Source organism: Leopardus geoffroyi, chromosome B1 (assembly GCF_018350155.1).
Source record: "Leopardus geoffroyi isolate Oge1 chromosome B1, O.geoffroyi_Oge1_pat1.0, whole genome shotgun sequence".
In the NCBI taxonomy this organism is placed as follows: domain Eukaryota; kingdom Metazoa; phylum Chordata; class Mammalia; order Carnivora; family Felidae; genus Leopardus; species Leopardus geoffroyi.
Genome location: NC_059327.1, coordinates 55446380 through 55466082, shown reverse-complemented (window position 1 = coordinate 55466082; position 19703 = coordinate 55446380). Strand labels below are relative to the sequence as shown.

The 19703-nt window shown below is 41.9% G+C and overlaps 1 protein-coding gene and 1 long non-coding RNA gene across 7 annotated transcripts in view; one reads left to right on the top strand and one right to left on the bottom strand.

The window, feature by feature from the left end:
- The window catches only part of GALNTL6 (polypeptide N-acetylgalactosaminyltransferase like 6), a 1206818-nt gene that overhangs the window by 979678 nt on the left and 207437 nt on the right, over positions 1–19703 (top strand). For all 3 annotated transcript variants that reach the window (XM_045463018.1, XM_045463030.1, XM_045463022.1), the window contains one exon: positions 3178–3361. In XM_045463018.1, coding sequence (XP_045318974.1) covers positions 3178–3361 — 184 coding nt within the window. The remainder of the gene's footprint in view (positions 1–3177; positions 3362–19703) is intronic.
- LOC123590186 lies at positions 957–19691 on the bottom strand. Of its 4 annotated transcripts, XR_006708656.1 has the most exons (6): positions 19433–19691; positions 18598–18680; positions 13547–13754; positions 13215–13340; positions 2229–2410; positions 957–1021 (listed from the first exon to the last, which is right to left on the bottom strand). It is a non-coding gene; the product is annotated as an uncharacterized LOC123590186 (long non-coding RNA). The 4 variants fall into 4 exon arrangements; XR_006708657.1 differs by lacking the exon at positions 2229–2410 and having other exon boundaries at positions 958–1021; positions 19433–19686; XR_006708654.1 differs by lacking the exons at positions 957–1021; positions 2229–2410 and adding an exon at positions 12217–12417 and having other exon boundaries at positions 19433–19684.

The following is a 19703-nucleotide window of genomic DNA, read 5'->3' as shown; positions in this document are numbered from 1 at the left end:
GCTTTACAATAGCTGCCTCAGAAAGAATGATTTGCTATTGACTACTGTGTAGGATTTCAGCTAGAAGCAGCAAAGCTCCATTAGTAAAAAATGTGGAAGGGGGGAGGGGAATCAATTGAAAGTGTGTAGGATTTAAAACAGGAAATGACCAGCAACTAACACACCACCACATCACCCGATCCACACACACCTACACAGATGACTGCCCAGCCATGGTGATCAACAGGAATGTTTCAGTGCTCCTATGGCCAGAGACTCCTCTGAGCTTTTAATTAAAAGTACCTTGTCCAAGGACATAGCAATTTAGAGTTTCATCAGCAGCAGTGAGATTCCTGCAAACTGAATTTGACCTATATGGTGCTGAATACTCAAGGAAGTCAGCAAAAGACCTAATTTATTTATGAACCAAAGCAATTCCTAAATGCCAATAATCAAGCCTCTGATTGTTCATATGAATCTAACAGGAAAAAAAAAAAGGAGAGAGAAAGTAGAGAGAAACCCACTTTTTCTCATTAAAGCATTTCATTTCCTGTAGGCCTGATGGATAAGAAATGATTCAAGCTCAGGATCACTATCTTTTTTTATTTTCCTCTATCAGTGTCTTGACACATCATCCAAAATGAAAAAAACAGGCGGAGCCACACAGTTTCTTGGTTCATTTTTCACTTTGGGATTATACCTGAATTTCAATTTCCCATTAAGAGTCTGTTTGTTTGATCCCTGGAAATTGAAATGTAGGCACAAGCCTTAGATGAAAAATTAGTCATGCTGCTTTCACCCTAAGCTAGAACAGCTGGATAAGAGCTGAAAGGAAATTTGAAGGGAAAGTTGACAGTTAATTTAACAGACTCATTCTCTTTGGGTCACCTTGGGACTCGTTGTTGGTCAAGAAACTTGTAAATCAACCTGATTCTGAATTTGATTGAAGAAAATCACTGAGACCTTAATACTAAAATACCTGCAGAGGTGATAGAAGAAATAGGTTGGACACAGCAACGTTGGTCTCCTCTGTCAAAGACATCTATGGGGAAACACCATTTAGATAAAGATTAAAACCCATTACAAGACTTACCTAGGTGAAGATGGATGCTTATAGGGCGCTTGGTGAAGAATGACTTGAAATAGTGCTGGGGGTCTCTCTACTAATTAGCAGAAATAATGTTAAGTTGACCTCCAGGCTCCTGAGAGCCTCCTAGGGCCATGCTATTTACCTTGCCACATACCAGCATTCCATATTCCCCTAGCCTGTTTTATCTTCTTTCTACCACATTTATCACCTTCAAACATACTATCTAATTTAGATATTTAGTATGTATGTCGATTGCCTTTGCTCCATTCCTAACGACAGAGATTTTTGTGGTTGTTATTCACTGTTATATTCCCAGAACCTAGAAAAGTGACATGTAAATGGTTTCTACTCAATAAATAGTTGTTGAATAGGAAGGGGGGGTGTGGAGGAAGGAAGGAAGGAAGGAAGGAAGGAAGGAAGGAAGGAAGGAAGAAGGAAGGAAGGAAGGATGTAGATCTGGAGGGGAGATCTTCCCCCAGATTCTGTGGTTGCCCCACCCTGCCTATTAGGGTCCTCAAAATAATCATACTGAAATAACCCTTATTTCTAAAAGATATGTTTTTTAAGATATTTAAATGTATTTTATTCCACATGCCACATCACATAACCAGAAAGCAGATGTTCATACTTAAAAGTTCGGTCAGACATTTTGTTTGTTATAATAAATATTGATTGAGTGCATATTCTTGAGAAGAAAATACAGTTGGCCCTCAAACAACACAGGGGTTAGTGATGCCAACACCCTGTGCAGTTGAAAATTCATGTGTAACTTTTGACTCCCCAAAAACTTAACGACCAGTAGCTAACTGTTGACCAGAAGCCTTACCAATAACATAAACAGTCAACTGACACATAGCTTATGTGTTATATGTATTATAGACAGTACTCTTACAATAAAGTAAGCTAGGGAATAAAATGTCAATAAGAAAATCATAAGGAGAAGAAAGTACATTTACAGCACTGTACTGTGTTGAAAAATATCTGTTTATAAGTGGAGCCACACTAATCAAACCTGTTTCCTTCAGTAGTCAACTGTACCCCACAGTTAGCTATTCTAGCTGAGCCAAAGTATGTAAATGCCAATTCCCTATGCTGTTAGTGTCTCACAATAACAATATCTATATGGAAAAGGAGGGAGCTGGAACTAAAAAGATATTACCTTTCTGCTACATAAGAAGCACCATGGAGAAGTGGGACAGACCACAGGTTTTAGGACTGGACTGGCAAGCAGGGGTTGCATCCTGGGTTTTGCTCTCAAAAGATGGGTGACCTTTGACAAGTTATTTAACTTCTCTGAGCTCGTATCCTCATATGTCAATCGAGAATGATAATGGCAGCCACCTTACAGGGTTGTCAGGAGGATTAGAAATAGCAAGAGTGTAAATCACTTAGTAGTTGCTCAAGAATTTAATAGTAGCAGGAACAGAAACAGTAGTTATCAGGCCAGCTAATATATTTTTGGATATAATGAGAAAAGATAAACATGTATAGCTTAGATAAACAGAGTCTGTATCAAAGGACAATAGCAAAATAGAACTTGGCAAAATCTCTGGCAAGCCTGAGAGCAAAGAATTCTGTGTGTGATTTGTCAGCATTTAAGGGGGGCAGGGGGAGCAGCCGTGGTGGCCATTATAAGATGAGATGCTAAAAACGAAAAAACAAACAAGAAAAAACATGAAGTTAAATATTTACATTTTGAAGCCTCCAGAAAGAAGGACAATATTTTCTCGGCAGGCTCAGCTGTATGCTTGAAGGAACACAAGTACTGTTTATACTCTACATATGTTGGATGCACTATAAAATGACAGATTGGGGACAGGTCAGAGCAAAAATGTGACAGAGGTAGAGCTAAATGGACTTCTGCAAGTCTCTCTGGGACATAACTTTCTTAAAGGAAAATACAACAACACTAATTTTACCTAATCACTGTCCCATCACGTTAAGTCTAGCCTTCAAACAGATTTCACAGAGTGCTCTAACAACGACAGAAACCAGGCTTCAAGCATCATCCCTGCATTAGGAAAGATCTGTAAGGCTTCTCTTTGCTGAAAAATGATAGATGACCTAGGCAGGCATGTCATTTCCTATTTTGTGCTTTCATTTTTCAGACCAAATTGCACTAAACCACAAAACCATCGTGTGCCCCATGATCGATGTCATTGACCACAATCACTTTGGGTATGAGGCACAAGCTGGGGATGCCATGCGAGGCGCCTTCGACTGGGAAATGTACTACAAAAGAATCCCCATTCCTCCAGAGCTCCAGAGGGCAGATCCCAGCGACCCTTTTGAGTGAGTAGCAGCTGAGGGAGGGGCCAAGGGAGAGAGGGCAGGTGACTCATTTCAGGCGTGTCAACTGGGGACCCATGAGGACAATTATCTCTAATAAAATGGGTGAAAACAGGTGGCAACAATATCCCTACCTCGGAGAAAAGTCAGACCTGCAAGTTGTAGAAAATTACAAGCTGCACTGATTACATGGATCACCCCCTTGTCAAACTTTGCTTAGCGTGAGAGAAAGTGTGCAGATGTGAGAATCAGGAAAACGCAGAGGTCACTGGCAACGCGTATTTGCCTTGTAGATATTCTCCTAGATGTTCTCTTCTTATTTTCAGCTCTCTCTATTCTTTGTCCCCTAAGAATCATTTAAATTGACTATTTTACTTTACTTTTATTGGAAAATGATATAAAATACAAAAGAGTATTTAAGCCTCTGTTTACACCCCTGTTGGGACTTATGAGAGAAGGTGGTGCTTCTGAGTAGGTGCTCCCATAACTTAAACTTGGGGAATTCAATCAAAATGATACATCCAGAGTAAATAATCTTTGATAACCCTGCTATTAATTTAAGTTCTATAGAGGTAAGAATTGTCTATCATAACCATTATTATATAACCAATATAGCTAATAGCCAATTGGTCTCTACAAAGTTAAATCGTTCTTTTTCTCAGTGTGAATATGAAAATTGTGCATGTCAAGAAAAAGAAAAAAAATATACATAGCTTAGTTTGACAAACTCTCAGGACCATTAATGGTAAATGGTGAAGTTTTTCCAAAAGTTACCCCAGAGATTTCCCAAGGCATACTATTATTTATTATTTACTCCTCATACTGTACCCTTTTGATCACATTCAAATTTTTATAAATTTAAAACTATTATATACTTTTCTTAGGACAAGAAAAACGTCTGTGATTGAGGCTTTGCTTACTTTCTAAGATTGTGTTTAAAATGCGTTAAAATCAGGGGCGCCTGGGTGGCTCAGTCAGTCGAGCATCCGACTTCAGCTCAGGTCATGATCTCACAGTTCATGAGTTTGAGCCCATAAGTTCATGAGGTTTGGTACTGTAAGTGCAGATCCCACTTCAAATCCTCTCCCCCACTCCCATCCCCGCCTCCTCTCTGCCCCTACCCCACTGGGCTCTCTCTTAAAAATAGAAAAAAGATGCATTAAAATCAATATTGTCTTTTCATGAATAATATGAGCAGTAAAAGCGTGCAGTAGAGAAGCTCCCGAATATAAAAAACACTTCTGTAACACTTACCCTTTCAACTACAATAAATATGTGATAAACATCAAGAAAATGCTTCTTCCAATTCTAGTCTCTAGAAAGATAAACTCTCAGGAAAAGTTAAGGGGATTTCAGAAGACGTTAACCTGATAAAAAGGGAGAGATAAATGATTTCTTTTGTAATATGAAGCCCACTTATTAAGTATCCACAATTTCTTTTCTTTTAATTTTTTTAATGTTTATTTATTGAGAGAGAGAGACAGAGTGTGAGTGGGGGAGGGACAGAGAGAGAGGAAGACACAGAATGTGAAGCAGGCTCCAGGCTTTGAGCTGTCAGCACAGAGCCCGATGCGGGGCTTGAACTCATGAACCGTGAGATCATGACCTGAGCTGAAGTCGGACGCTTATCCAACTGAGCCACCCAGGTGCCCCAAGTATCCAGAATTTCTGTTGGCCTTTTCCTACTCTGAAATTGCTGGATAGTTTTTAAGAAGAAATAATGAAGTCCTGTCGTTACTCTTCCAAATGCTTTGGCCAAGATTTCAAGGATATTCAAAGCTATTAGGGGCGCCTGGGTGGTTCAGTTGGTTAAGCATCCAACTTCGGCTCAGGTCATGATCTCGCGGTCCGTGAGTTGGAGCCCCGCATCGGGCTCTGTGCTGACAGTTCAGAGCCTGGAGCCTGTTTCAGATTCTGTGTCTCCCTCTCTCTCTGCCCCTCCTCCACTCGCGCTCTGTCTCCCCCATCTCAAAGATAAATAAACATTAAAAAAATTAAAAACTTTTAGAAGAGGTCTTTAGTGATACAAGTGAAGGAGTTTCCAGTAAGCATTAGAAGTGGGCCCAACTGGAGAGATGTTTTTCAGACATCCCTGAAGTTAACCATCTGAAAGCCTTGGCAAAGGGGTTTATGGGGGGATTCAAAGCCAGGTTGGAGGTTGGGGAGGATACAAAAGGACCCTAAATACAGTGGAACTGCCATTAGATGTCAGGTGACAGGAGAATAGCCACAGTCCGATTGCTACCATCTGAGGCTGCCATGTTTTCAGGGCTAGAATTCACCCATGATGGTTTTCTAAATACTCTATTGTGACTGGGTATGATAGCTTCCTACTTTACTTCTGCTGCAATAGCTGAGTGGGGCTCCTGTTCTTGGCAGAAATTGGTTCAAAATGCTATCAAGGGAATCTCCAATGGTGAAAATTATGAAAGTACTTTCTCAGTCCCTGCACTGGCAGTCAAAATTATCGACAGGCAGACCCTGGCTGTGGATGTCACCACATCAGGCACCTTGCTTAACCCCAGATCGTGCAGAATTGGTAACTTTTAGAATTAAATTACCTCTTGCTCCTGTCACCTACTTTGGTGGTTCCTGTCCATCAAAAATTGCTTTTCTCTCTTGAATACTACTGCTTTTCTGGCTTTTGAGTCCCTTTGATTCCTAGGAATGTGGACACTTTAGCCTTTTGTAATAAATGTAGCTTCCAAGAGATGTCCACTTTGATCTTAAAAATTGCATTTGCCTTCCTGATAATAAAAGAACAGTTACCCAAACAGCTATGAGCAGTGTATCAGCAATTCCATTATCTCTGCAGTCACCTGAATGTGCTCATAAACAGAAAAACATGCTTTAGGCTAAAATTTGCTTCTCTAGATGTAAAGCTTTAAGATACACAGAGTGAATGCAATCTATCTAAATATCTCTCTCATGGACTTTTGTATTTCGAGGGGCTCCTATAAGGGCTGTGTGATTTTCTGTGGAAGGCGGGGAGAGGAGGCTACAAAACCAGAAGAAAGGAACTGAAGAGGAATATGTAAATGCATTGCACACCCCAGGACTCTTCATACAATATATATGCAAACTTTATCTTTCCATAACAAGTCTATCAAATGTCCTAAGTGGCAAGACCTCCATTCTTACATTTATTGCATTATTTGAGTTTTTAGCAACTAACTATTGACTACAATAGTGTTCTTTTTTTAATTTGCAAATCCTGGGGCACCTGGGTGGCTGAGTCAGTTGAGTGTCCATCTTTGGCTCTGGTCATGATCTCACAGTTACTGAGTTCTAACCCTGCATCAGGCTTTGTGCAGACAACCTGCTTTGGATTCTGTGTCTCCTCTCTCTCTGCCCCTTGCCCCCCCCCCAAAATAAATAAACATTAATCCGCAAATCCTGTGAAATTAGTGGGGCATGAGCAGTAATTATTAATGAATTGAAGAAGCAGGCTCTGCGCTGAGCACAGAGAGCCTGACTCGGGGCTTGAACTCATGACTCATGTACTGTGCGATCATGACCTGAGCCGAAGTCAGATGCTTTAACCAGTTGAGCCACCCAGGCACCCTTTACCACCCATATATGCCACTAATTTCCAAAATTAAAAGAAAAAAAAAGGATCTGCACTGGGTATGGTGGTGGCTAACTTTACAGGCTACAAATGCTCATTTATTCTCTCAGAAACCCCTATGTCCACAGACACATCAGTTTGAATTCAGTGACTCCTCATCTAGGCCTGTTATCTAGCTTAGAAATATGCCAGAGCATGAATAGCAATGCCCTTTGAGGGGTGTGAGTGCAGCTGATACCTAGCCGGACCTCGGAAGTCCATGGATCCAGGCTTGGGCTGACCAGCCAGGAGGAAGGGGGGTTCTTTCTCCTTGGTGGGCACAAAAGCTTTCTTTATTAATGCAAAAAAGAGAACACATTGAGAATAAAGTTACTTGATGCCTGCAATAAGCAACTAGCTTTTCTCAGATCTTACTGATTGCATTAATTGACATTTAAAATTTTAACATCCCACTTGGGTAAATTCCGCTGGGGATTCAGCTGCACCTCGGCTTACTCAGAATTTCAAAGTAAAGATACACTCTTTTACTCAAAACTTTTTCCACGTGGGTTTTGACCAAATACTGGTCACTCTGAATTTAATCAGAATTAGTAAGGAATAAAACTGACTCCCCATGGAAAATGAGACTGGGCAAACCATGAATTTACTATAGGATGTAAAGAAAGAAAATTCACTTTAAAGTAAAGGTCTTCTCCACTTTCACCTCTTGAGCTGAATCGGGTATTGCTCATCTTGCCTTGTTTTCTGTCCTGTCCCAATGGGGCCACCTTTAACCCTGGACCATTGGTTTGGCAGGGTGGGAGAATTTTTTTTCATACTCTACTTCTCAAGCTAAGTTAAGAATATTGCTGTGATCTCTAAGTAATTGCTTCCAAACTTTTCCTCTTTTCCTCAAAAAATCAAACTGATGCATACACACTACCATAGTATTAGCTGCCTTAAGCCTCAACTTGCAACCAGATAATTCTCTATACTGAGGTTTTAAAGTTGTCACCTCAAACTTTTGAGGGGATTAGGTTGCAAAATACATTCATCAGTTGAGTCTAGTGATGAGTTCCAGGAGAGTGAAATAGGACTTTAGCTTTCTGAAACCTCAACCACAAATCTCGCCTGAACTTCACATTATTCCAGAAGCCAACCAATCTAACCAAATAACCTATCTCATTAAGTCTATGGAATATGTAATACAAAACCTAACATTTATCTAGCATTTCAACACTGTAAAACACTTCACTACATTACCTGATTGACCCCTTGTAATAATCCTTGGCACAGGAAAAAAGAGCTATTGTTATTTTTCCAATTTTGCAAATAAAGAGAGAATGAAAAAAATATTAACTAACTAATAAGAGTCACATCAGGACTTCAATCAGCATCTTCATTCATTCATTCAGATTTCAAATTTTAGGTTTAATCAGTCTCTTGGGATTCAAAGCAATGCTTTCTTTCATTCATTCAGACTTTAAATCCTAGAGTTAATCAATACTTTTCCTCTCCTTTGAAGAGAAACTTAGGCACCCATTAAGTAAAATAGTTTTATCAATTAACATCTCATAGTGAGCCTTTAATGAGAGCAAAAAAGGAAACAGATTGCCTCATTCCCTGTACTGTGTTCTTATCAGCAGACCAAACCAGAGCTGATAGGTTGAAAATGTCAGCTTTCAGTTTCTTCCTAATGAAGGGAAATGTCAACAATGCCAGCTTCTGGTCTGTTTATAACAAGATCTAATTCAATATTTGACAACTGCAAAAGGACAAAATGTTTAGGGAAAAATACTGTCAAATTCCTAAATGGTGTCTTAAACACAGAGGGTGAGAATAAAGGAGCAGAAATAGCTCAAGGGTCTTAAAAACTAATTAAAACATTGAATTAAATCAATCTTCCTCAAAAGCCCAGAATGAAACCCCACTGAAGATTTTTTTTTAAGTGAAGTAAAATGCTGTAACATAATAGAGATGTTCAGTAGCAAGCTTGTTAATTACTCATCCCTCCCCTCTAATAAAGACCCTTCCCCATAGCTGCTTCTCTGGGCTCTTTGGCCACCATAGTCCTGGGTCTCTGGGGGAATCACGATCTGATAAACCATTCTCACCAAAGGATCATGAGAATACCTCTCCCTTGTCAGACCTGCTCACCAGAGAATGACTTTCTCTCCTCCCTCTCCAGTGGGAATGATCTTTACTTCAGGAAGATGTTCGCTCTTATTTGCTTCTTTTTTCAGCATCCAGCAAATTAATTCCTGAGTTAACAGTCACTGCCGTTACTCTACTGGTACGGCCCTGCTCTTCTTTCCTTCGCCCTGCTCTCCAGCTCTCAGGGTTTCTGAGGTGGCTCTGGCTTCTAGATGCCCTTTTCTGGTTTCTGACCATGAGTTTGGACTTTTGAAACTTTTGTTTCCGCCACCACTACCAGGAAACATCTTTGAATCACAGGAGAGCTGGTGGGTTATACTATTTAGAAAGGAGTTGAAACCTCGTCCTCTATTCTGACATGGATTTTTATCCCTGTATACCAGTCACTCAAGACCATGTCCCTGTGGAACACCATGCTCTTCTCCACCCAAACCTTACCATGACTTTTGTCCTAACCAGCTCCCATTCTTTTTCTATGGTAACATCTCCTCTTGAACCTTGGACCTCCAACTCTGATTCCTGGCCTTGCTTCGTTACTGTCAGACTAGTCAGCCCCTTCATAGCCAGACTTGAGAATGAATTTTCACCTCCGGCACTCCTGGGCAGAATCAGCCAATGACGTCAAAACCTCCAGTGCCATCCAATGGTTATCAATAAACCTGGTTTACTGGTTATCAAACAAACCACTTAAGACGCAGCAATGGCTTCCTATGTATCAAAGAATTGTGGAACTCACAATGGGTTGATGACTTTTTCTTGTCTGTTTACCTATGCCTTCAACCATTAACTATTTTGCTATGCTTCCAAATGGGTGTCCTGAGACCATTTTTTCTGTCTCATGTGTGATGACTGTTTTCGGTGTCCTTCTCCCCCCATCCCCACCAAGATGTGAGTTGATTCCACCTACATTTACTTCTTACCTAGATTATGTTAGGGGTTCTGTGCTCTGTGACATAATCATATTCTGTCCAGATCTCCTATTGGTGGGCCCTCAGCCTTCTTTCACCAAAGTTCTACTAGCATTTATCTGAGGAGAAAACCTCCAGGAATCTGTGAAAGTATTGTCACAGTCCCTTTCCTAGAACCCAAGTTTCAGCAATGTTTACTCTAGCCATGACAACATCACACCAGAATGTGGCAGAACTTAACAGAACTCTCTGCCATCACCTGACTCTCCCCTTCTCTCCTGGAGGACAGGAATACAGACCCACGGCCCCCACACAGTCAGCTTTGTTTTCTTACTTGAGGCTTTCCTGTTAAAATACCTGTTCCAGGGACACCTGGGTGGCTCAGTCAGTTGAGCACCCAACTTCAGCCCAGGTCACGATCTCACTGTTGATGAGCTCGAGCGCCATGTTGGGCTTGGCACTGACCATGCAAAGCCTGCTTGAAATTCCTTCTCTCTCTCTCCCTTCTCTCTGCCCTTCCCCCACTTGTGCTTTCTCTCCCTGAAATAAATAAATAAACTTTTAAAAAAGTATTTAAGGGGCGCCTGGGTGGCGCAGTCGGTTAAGCGTCCGACTTCAGCCAGGTCACGATCTCGCGGTCCGTGAGTTCGAGCCCCGCGTCGGGCTCTGGGCTGATGGCTCAGAGCCTGGAGCCTGTTTCCGATTCTGTGTCTCCCTCTCTCTCTGCCCCTCCCCCGTTCATGCTCTGTCTCTCTCTGTCCCAAAAATAAATAAACGTTGAAAAAAAAAATTAAAAAAAAAAAAAGTATTTAAAAATAAAAATAAATAAAATACCTGCTCTAGCTCTGCTTTCTTCTTCACTTCCCTCATCCAGGCCACCACTCCTTTTCCCCCTCTAATTATTGCTAATATTGATACTAGAATGGAAACTCCATGAGGGCAGGGAGGACTATCTTATTCAATTTATTCAGCACTGCATCACCTAGTCCCTGTCCACAGTGGGCACTCAATAAATATTTGTTGAATTGATGGAATAAATATTAAGTTCAGGAGAACAAATGGTCTGACAAGGCTGAGTGTAGTTGAAGAAGAGGTGAGTGACACTTTTTCAGAAGGATACCAGCGGAGCAAATGCCATGGCACAGTACTTGCTAAGTCACAATATTTGTAGGGCTTCCCCATAGAGACTCATTTGAATACAATAGAAATTCTGATAGGGGGGTGGCAGAAAATAAAGAAAAATAAATAAATTCTGGTCGAAACCAAACTTCAGGAGGCATTTGTTCTGCACGTAGAAAAAAAGAGAGTTGGTAAAGAAATATTTAGGAAAAGCTATCTGGTAGCAGAAGGCCTTCCTGGAATAATTTATACTGTAAATGACAGCGTCATTTTTAAAACCACAGTCCAGAAGACAGCAACATCTTTAACAAAGAGACAAGCTCTCAATAAAGTAATGTGATAGGGGCGCCTGGGTGGCTCAGTCGGTTAAGTGTCCGACTTGAGCTCAGGTCATGATCTGATCTCATGGCTGGTGGGTTCGAGCCCCGCGTGGGGCTCTGTGCTGACAGCTCAGAGCCTGGATTCTGTGTCTCCCTCCCTCTCTCTCTCTCTCTCTCTCTGCCCCTCCCCCACTCGTGTTCTGTCTCTCTCTCTCAAAAAAAATAAATAAATAAACATTAAAAAAAATTTAAAGTAATGTCATTGATCTTTCAATTATATTTCTAACTAACACTAAGATGCTATAAAAACCCCAGGCTCTCTAGATTCTAGGCAATAACTAGGGCCTGATGGAAGCAGTGCACTGTGAGGAGATGCTCAAAATGCCATGCTGGAGCTCAGGACTGAAGGAGTCAGTAGACTTGGTGAAGATTATAGTCTTAGCACTGGAGAGTAGATAAGCATAACAAGCCTGGACAACGTGTACAGATCTGAAAGTCTAGGTAAGAAACTGAGCCCTTACGTGTGGTATTCAGAGGAAGCCCTGAAGGCTTACATTGAAAGAAATGATAGGGCTGCCTGGGTGGCTCAGTCATTTAAGCCTCGGACTCTTGATTTCAGCTCAGGCCATGATCTCACATTGAGATCAAGCCCTGCATCAAGCTCCGCAATGGGCATGGAGCCTGCTTAAGATTCTCTCTCTCTCTACCCCTCCCCTGCTCTTGCGTAGAGGTGCACACACAGTCTCTCTCAAAAACAAAACAAAACAAAAACAAAAACAAAAAAAGAAATGATGAAAACTGGAGACTATATCCAGTTTTCCAGTTTACATATATATATAAATTTTGTTTGTTAAGATCAAATTATTTTTCAAAGAAAGTGGATACATATGGATCACAGTAGCAAAAAAGAGACAAAGCCTAGCTTTGACTCTCTGCAGACGTCTTCTTGGGTGGGTACTCTGTTCCAGATCACGTGGGGCAGGAGGTGAACATCTCAGTCTGATCAGGTTTCTATAACAAAATAACATGGGGCGCCTGGGTGGCTCAGTCGGTTAAGCGTCCGACTTCAGCTCAGGTCACGATCTCGTGGTCCGTGAGTTCGAGCCCCGCGTCGGGCTCCGGGCTGATGGCTCAGGCCCTGGAGCCTGCTTCTGATTCTGTGTCTCCCTCTCTCTCTGCCCCTCCCCTGTTCATGCTCTGTCTCTCTCTGTCTCAAAAATAAACAAACATCAAAATAATTTTTTTAAACAAAATAACATACTTTGGGTGGTTTATAAACAAGAGAAATTTAATTCTCACAGCTCTAGAGACTAGGAAGTCCAATCTCACAGCTCTAGAGACTAGGAAGTTCAAGACCAAGGCACTAGCAGATTTGGTGGTGGTGAGACCCCACTTCCAGGTTCACAGACAGCTGTCTTCTTGCTGTGTCCCCACCCAGCAGAGGGGCAAGGGAGCTCTCTGGTGCCTGTTTCATAAGCGCACTAATCCCTTTCCTCGGGGATTCATCCTCATGATCTAATCACTTCCCAAAGGCCTTACTTGTAAATGGCATCACTTTGGGGATGGGTTTCGTATGAATTCGGGGGGAAGGGACGCAAACATTCAGTCCATGGCAGTGAGCGTGTGCTCAGAATGAGTCGTATATACAACGGAAAAGATTCAGAAACGAGGCAATTCTTATCTCAATCTTCTAACGTAAAGCAAAAATAAAAAGAAATAAAATGAAAATGAAAAATAGCAATGCATACATTCCCCTTGAGTATAGAGACAAGTAATATTAGAAGAGTAATATACTTTCATTAGCTTACCTCTAACTGAAGTAATTGGTCTTTGTTGTTTGCTGTTCCAGTTTTCTATTTGTTGTCCGGGGGCAGCACCTTCAGCGAGGCCACACTCAGAGAGGCGCTGGTTTTAGTCAAGACTATCGTTCCTCCCTTCAAAGAAATAATCAAGCAATGGTCAGAATGCCAAACGGCAGGGATAAGATCTTTTGGGTTTTTTGGTCTAATAGTTCTTGGGTAGATCCATCTGGAAATATGTTAAGGAGAAGAGAATGTCCCTTTTTGTTTCTCAGAGAGCCAGCAGAAATTGGGGGAAAAAATGAACTTTTGAGAAAGGTAGATTATATGGCATAACTCACTGGAGAGGCTAAGTCCCAGGCCATCTGTTCAGGACAGAAATCTTCATTCTGGCTGGGCAGTGGTGACCTAGAGTCTCCAAGCTACAGTTTCTGACCCAAAAGTGACCAGGAGACACCTTCCAGTTACGAAATTCTATAGCAACACCCAGCTGTCTGTTGTTTCCATTTCTTCCTCCCACATTTTGGTTTGTTCTTCCATCAGTAGGACCTAGAAAGGAAGAGAAAGAGAGAACTTGGCCTAGATCCTGCTTATGGAATCAGCTGAGCCAGAGCAGGGGAGCAGAAGATTCACAAGGCCAGAGAGCTCTCCAGGCTGCCCTCGACTGCAAGGAAAACTTATCCCGAGTTTCCAGAAGTGGGACACGAAGGAAGAAGTTGAGTAAAGAAGGGTCAGTTAGAAGTATAAATGAGACAAAAAAAGAATTACATCATTAGCCAGAAAAGAGGAAGCAGGCTTGAATGACATGTAACCCAAGGCAAACTGGGGCAAGGCTGTGTGTGACCAGCAAGAGAGAACTGGGGTCCGCACTTCGGTAAGGCAATGTGGGAGCAGGCAATATACATCCTGTCCCTCTCCAACTCCACAAGTTTAGAAGCTAGAGAAGAAAACAAATGGGCCAACTATTTTTCATTTGTTTAACACTGCTCCAAGAATTAAAGTTGAACGTTTTACACTAATAGACATCACCGTATGGACAATAATTCTGGCGTATAGAACAGATTTCAAACACACAGTCACAACCCAAATGCACGAATGTGTAACCTTCATCCCTGTAACTGAACCTAACAGAGCTGCGGACCCCTGCTTTCGTGAGAGCAAGCAGGTTTGCTCCTGATGCATGCAGGGCCCAGGGCAAGAGTGCAAATGAAGGCCCAGCTGGCTTCTGTCTAAACATTTAGAAGTTATAAATCAAACTAGCACACTACTGAATTTTGTTCTATCCTACTACCTTGATAAATATACCCACGAATCAATCCGGAGGGCCAGGTGTGCATGTAGAATTCCTCCCAGAAGTTCTACAGGTTGCTGTGGCTGTGTACAGCAATACAGCGACCCGTGGCTAACCTCTTTTTCTGCTTGTCCCACCTGCACTTTGACAGCCTGTGGGCACGTACAGGTTGAAGCCCACATGTCCTATTCCATCCACAAAAATAACCATCCTTTGGGCACCCCTCAGCTTAAGGTATAAACTCTAAGCCAAAAAAGGGAATCAAAAAAGAGGATGTCACAAGCCTTAGAAGCAGGCTCAGAACCATTTGCATGGGGAATAATGCAAACTCCAGTACGTGATTTATAAGAGGTGTGCAGGGGTGCATGTCTTAGCCCCAACGGTGGCTCTTCCCATGGGGAGGGAGGGGGACATCCAAAGTTGATCAGAGCATCGACTGTCTTTCCTGGGTCTGAGGTCGCTAGATAGCAGTGAGCCCTTGATCTCACCAAGATGATGCCTTCTGATCCAGAACTTGGTCTATTACAGGTGAGTGCCCAATCAGTTCTCAATTCAGACACAGTCCATTCAAAAATCAAATTCCCTATCAGGACTGTTTTCCTTTGCAAATTGCTCAGCTCAAAATTTCTTCTCCTCACCTCTCCTCTGGGACTGCATCTTGGTACTAGGGAGATTCATGGTAGGGGATATCTAAAGTTTTATCCTATTTTGCTAGCTTCTGCCGGATTCAGATTGAATGTAGGAGATCTTTAAAAAGAGGCTTTTGTCCTCACTAGAAACCTTCCTATGTTGTCCACAACTGTCACATCACTGTCACGTCTCTGTCTTGTCTTTTGGCATGAAATGGCTACCCTCCCTTTGACTCAGCTTTATCTAAGTTCCAAGTTCTTGCTAAGTACTGGTCCTGGGAGACCCAGTTGCATGCTCTAACTAATCCCTAGTTTTGGTCTGTTTGGCCCCAAACCTCAGAGATGAGTCCCTTTCCTACATTGTGTGTATTCTATCTGGGCCTCTAGATTTCAATTCTCATCTACGTACCACTTGTCCCATTTCCCAGACATGCAAGAACATCTGGCTATCCTCTACACATGTGCAGGTTATGGGGACCTAAAAGTCCCAATCTCATGACCCCAGTCTAACTAACCACATCATACCACCCAGTCACGCGAATAAGCTGCTTCACATTGGCCCAGGCCCCTCTTCTAGTTTCTGGTAGCCTCCTGCATTCCTTGGCTTACAGATGCATCAGGCCAACCCTCCATCTTCACATGGTGTTCTCCTATGTGTCCTCACAACGTTTTCCTCTCCAAACATATTAGACGAAGCCTAGGGGGGAAAAGTTACAAAATAAGAGAGCTGAATGCAAGATATTCACCATCCATCTGAATGCACTGTAGAAGCAGAGAACTGGTGGGGAGAAGGAGAGAAACAGGGCTCCGTCCACAAGAAGGTCAGCAAAGGGCACGTCCACCTGTCTGGCTGGCTGTGTCCTTACCACCTCACACAGTGCCTGCTGATAGCAGGTGCTAAATGAGTATTTGTTGGGTAAAGAAACAAGTAGAAAGTCCATAGTTGCAAGGATACCCTGTGCCACATCTGTCCTTCACCCATCTCTGGGGACCTCACTGCAACTCGAGACAGCTCTGCTGTCTACTTTTTAGCCAGCACAATGGCAAAAGAAGTTAAAATATTTATTAGACAGTAAATGGAGATCCAGGGGCTGGGGTCCTCACTAGGGAGATTTTTCTTGCCTCTAGAATGACATTTAAGTGAATTTTTATACACAAATGAATAAATTGTGACTATCTAGTAAACATAACTGAGTAATTAATTGCTAGCTTGTCTTTTCAGAGAATAGTAATAGATATATCCTTTAACAGATTTCTTACTTGCTTACACACTTTCAGCCTTTGCTTCTTGAGAACCAAAATTTTAATCAGGCACACCCTGAAAACTATCCCCTGGCTTCTCTGACATAGAATTCATCTTGGTCTGATGAATATTTTCTTCCAGTTTTATTTAAGAAATTCCCTAGAAGTTATGGATATCTAATCAAAATCTGAGAAACTAAATTAAAGAAACCAAATCTGTAAACTGTGCTGAGTCTAAGAAATTAACTTTGTGGGGCTGAAATAACTCTTTGGAAGACACTTGCTCCAGTAAATGTATGTATGTCTAGCTCTCACACACATGCAAATAAATTTTCTCAATTGAGGTAGCATCAAGAGCCCAGATAATTTCACCTTAACTAACAATACAGTGAATTAAATATAGCGACAAAAAAATGCATTAAGGCTAATACGTATACTAAAATAGTGAAAAGAGAATTTTATTTGAAGATCCTCTTTTGGTTGATATTTTCAAGAGCAAAATACAATGGGATTCTTATATAACCATGGCTGAATTTTCCTACCTGAGAAAATGTATCAGAATGATTGGCGGCAAAAAGACGACCCATAGATCAAATCTTTAGAAACACCCTATCTTTTCAATTTGGAATTATTGTAGAAATCTAACCCAGAATGAGACTCCTGTTGCTGTAACGCTAACAGGAGCCTAAAATAAACAAAACTGCAGTTGGCACAGGTTATTGTTTGTGTTGTACTGCCACCTCCTGGAAAGAAAGGTAAATTGTTTTAAGAGACAGCATTGAGAAAAGGTCAAAATCCTGGGCTTTGCGAAGGAGGTTTTGACTCTTAAGTAATGCACCCTGCAAATGAAGACAAATAACCTCCAGGCCAATGTTCAGTGTCCCAAGTTGAAAAAAGACGTAATAAATCTCGATTGTAAAATCATCAGGTAGCCACACTGTGGCATTATTTACAGGTGAGTTAATAGAGTGGCAAAATCTTTCTGATTATCTCCTCTCACAGAGCTCTCCCGAAAGAACAGGAGGACAGAGAAAAAGTAGATTCCCAGAGATAAATAGCTGGCAGGAAAGGTGGAAAACAGGGTTGGGAATCAAAAGGCTTGAGTTCATTGATTTGCCTTGTGAATAACAAGAGGTTATGCAAGCCCCAGGGGGTGCAGTTAGTACACTTTGATCTAGAACTCCAGCATGGTAAGAGAAAATAGATGCCTTGTCTCTGCTCTCTGCTGATGAAGACAGAGACATAAACACCTACCAACATGATGATTCATTCTAAAGTGGGTACTTGTGCAAACTACTTGGAGTTAATCCAAGTAAATCCAAGTAAATCCTTGGCCAAGAAAATCCGAGGGAGTAAAGCTCTGGGAGGCACCTTGAAAGATCAGCACCCAGAGAGGAAGGTGGTGAGAGAGAGTTCTGGAAAGCAAGGAGAACAAAGGACTTCTTGGGAAAGGACACTGTGCAAAAAGCACTAGGGAGAAATGGATGGGAAACAGGAGGGGAGGGCTCTGGTCAGTCGTGAAGGGCCAAGGGGAGCCATCACAGGCTTTAAGCATGGCCAGACCCCAGGTTGGTCACTCCCTTAATTTGTATTCTTGGAAAATTACTTCTTTGGACCTGCTCGATAAAACACGACAGTATTGACCTTGATGGTTGCTGCAGTCCTATAGCCATTGCACTGAGGTGCAATTCTGAGCACAAAAAAAGTCTAAAGTGAGAGGTTGTCTTTCAAAAAACTTTTCACCTCTGAGTGAGTATATACATTTCAGAGGAAATGTTCATATACCCCATCTCCCCAACCTTAGAACCCACAAGAAAAACCCAAGCAAAGATTTAAAAAATTACAAATCACCTTTACAAAAATGCCTTTTGTCATTTGTTGAGCTAGTTAATGCCCTAGACATTTAGCTTTTTTAAGGTTTATTTATTTATTTCGAGGGAAAGAGAATACAAGCGGGGAAGAGGCAGAGAGAGAGAATCCCAAGCTGACTCTGAGCTGCCAGCGCCGAGCCCAACATGGGGCTCCATCTCACAAACCATGAGATGGAGACCTGAGCTGAAATCAAGAGTCGATGCTTAACCAAGTGAGCCACCCAGGCGCCCTGATGTTTAGCTTTTGTTGACTTTAGTCCTCACAATGATCTTTTCTCGAGAACTTATCTGCATTTAACTAAGGAGAAAACTGCGGCGGCTCATGGAAGTTGAGTAACTTGCTCAAGGTCACCACTTACTTAAGTGGCAGCAGTGAGATGTGCATCTAGATCTGTCTGACACCACTCCACCACAGCAGCGCGGCTCTCAGATGCCTGTTTACCTGTAATACAAAATCAGATGTTTCAAAGAACAAAGTGGGAACTGTGGGAAGTTAATTACTTACTGCCAGGTCTTCAACAAGATGAAACTGGGATTTTCAACAGACATAGAGTGAAGTTCCACCGATGTGCATTTCCTCTATCGCTAGCTGGCTAAAATATTTTAAGTTGGACCATCCTAATGCTTTTGACACTCTAAAGGGCTTTCTAGTTTAACGTTTTTTACTATCTCTACCAGTAACAAACTCTGATTTAAAGGTCTGTATCTGTGATAAAGCTTAAATTACCACCATTCTCTAAGCTGCAAAGAAGTGTAACTATACAGGTTCAAAAACGCCTCTCCCAAGAGTCTACATTTGCTGAGCGGAACTAACCTTGGGCCAGTCCACAGGAAGCTGGCTTCCTCAGTGCATAACTCAGGCCCAGGACTGGACAAGTACCCCTCCCTGACATACTTCCATCCTACCAGTTCTGTGGGTTAGAGTGGAACTTTGGGCCTTGTTTCCATGGAAACAATACCTTATTACATGGGGTGCCTGTGTGGCTCAGTCAGTTAAGCCTCTGACTCTTGATTTCAGCTCGGGTCATGATCTCAAGGTTCGTGGGATCAAAGCCAGCATCAGGCTTTACGGTGACAGCACAGAGCCTGCTTGGGAGTCTCTCTCTCCCTTTCTCTCTGTCCCTCCCCTGCTCTTTCTCTCACTCTCAAAATAAATAAACTTAAAAAATAAAATAAAATAAATTGAAACCATACCTTCAAGGAGACAGGATAAGATCAGCCTTAGCTGGGATGTTAAGCAAGTACTTCCTCCTCCTTACTCCCCTCCCACATCCTACTTCTTCATTCCCACACCTACCAAATAACCACCTATACTTTGGCTGATGAAACCCCAAATGTTCCGTGAAGAACCCAGGCTGTGCCACTCATCTATTACTTCAGTATGAGGTCATCTTTCTCCTCGTCCACGAAAATTTCCGTTCCTTTAATAAGATAACACTAAACAGGGTATTTGATGTTACATTTT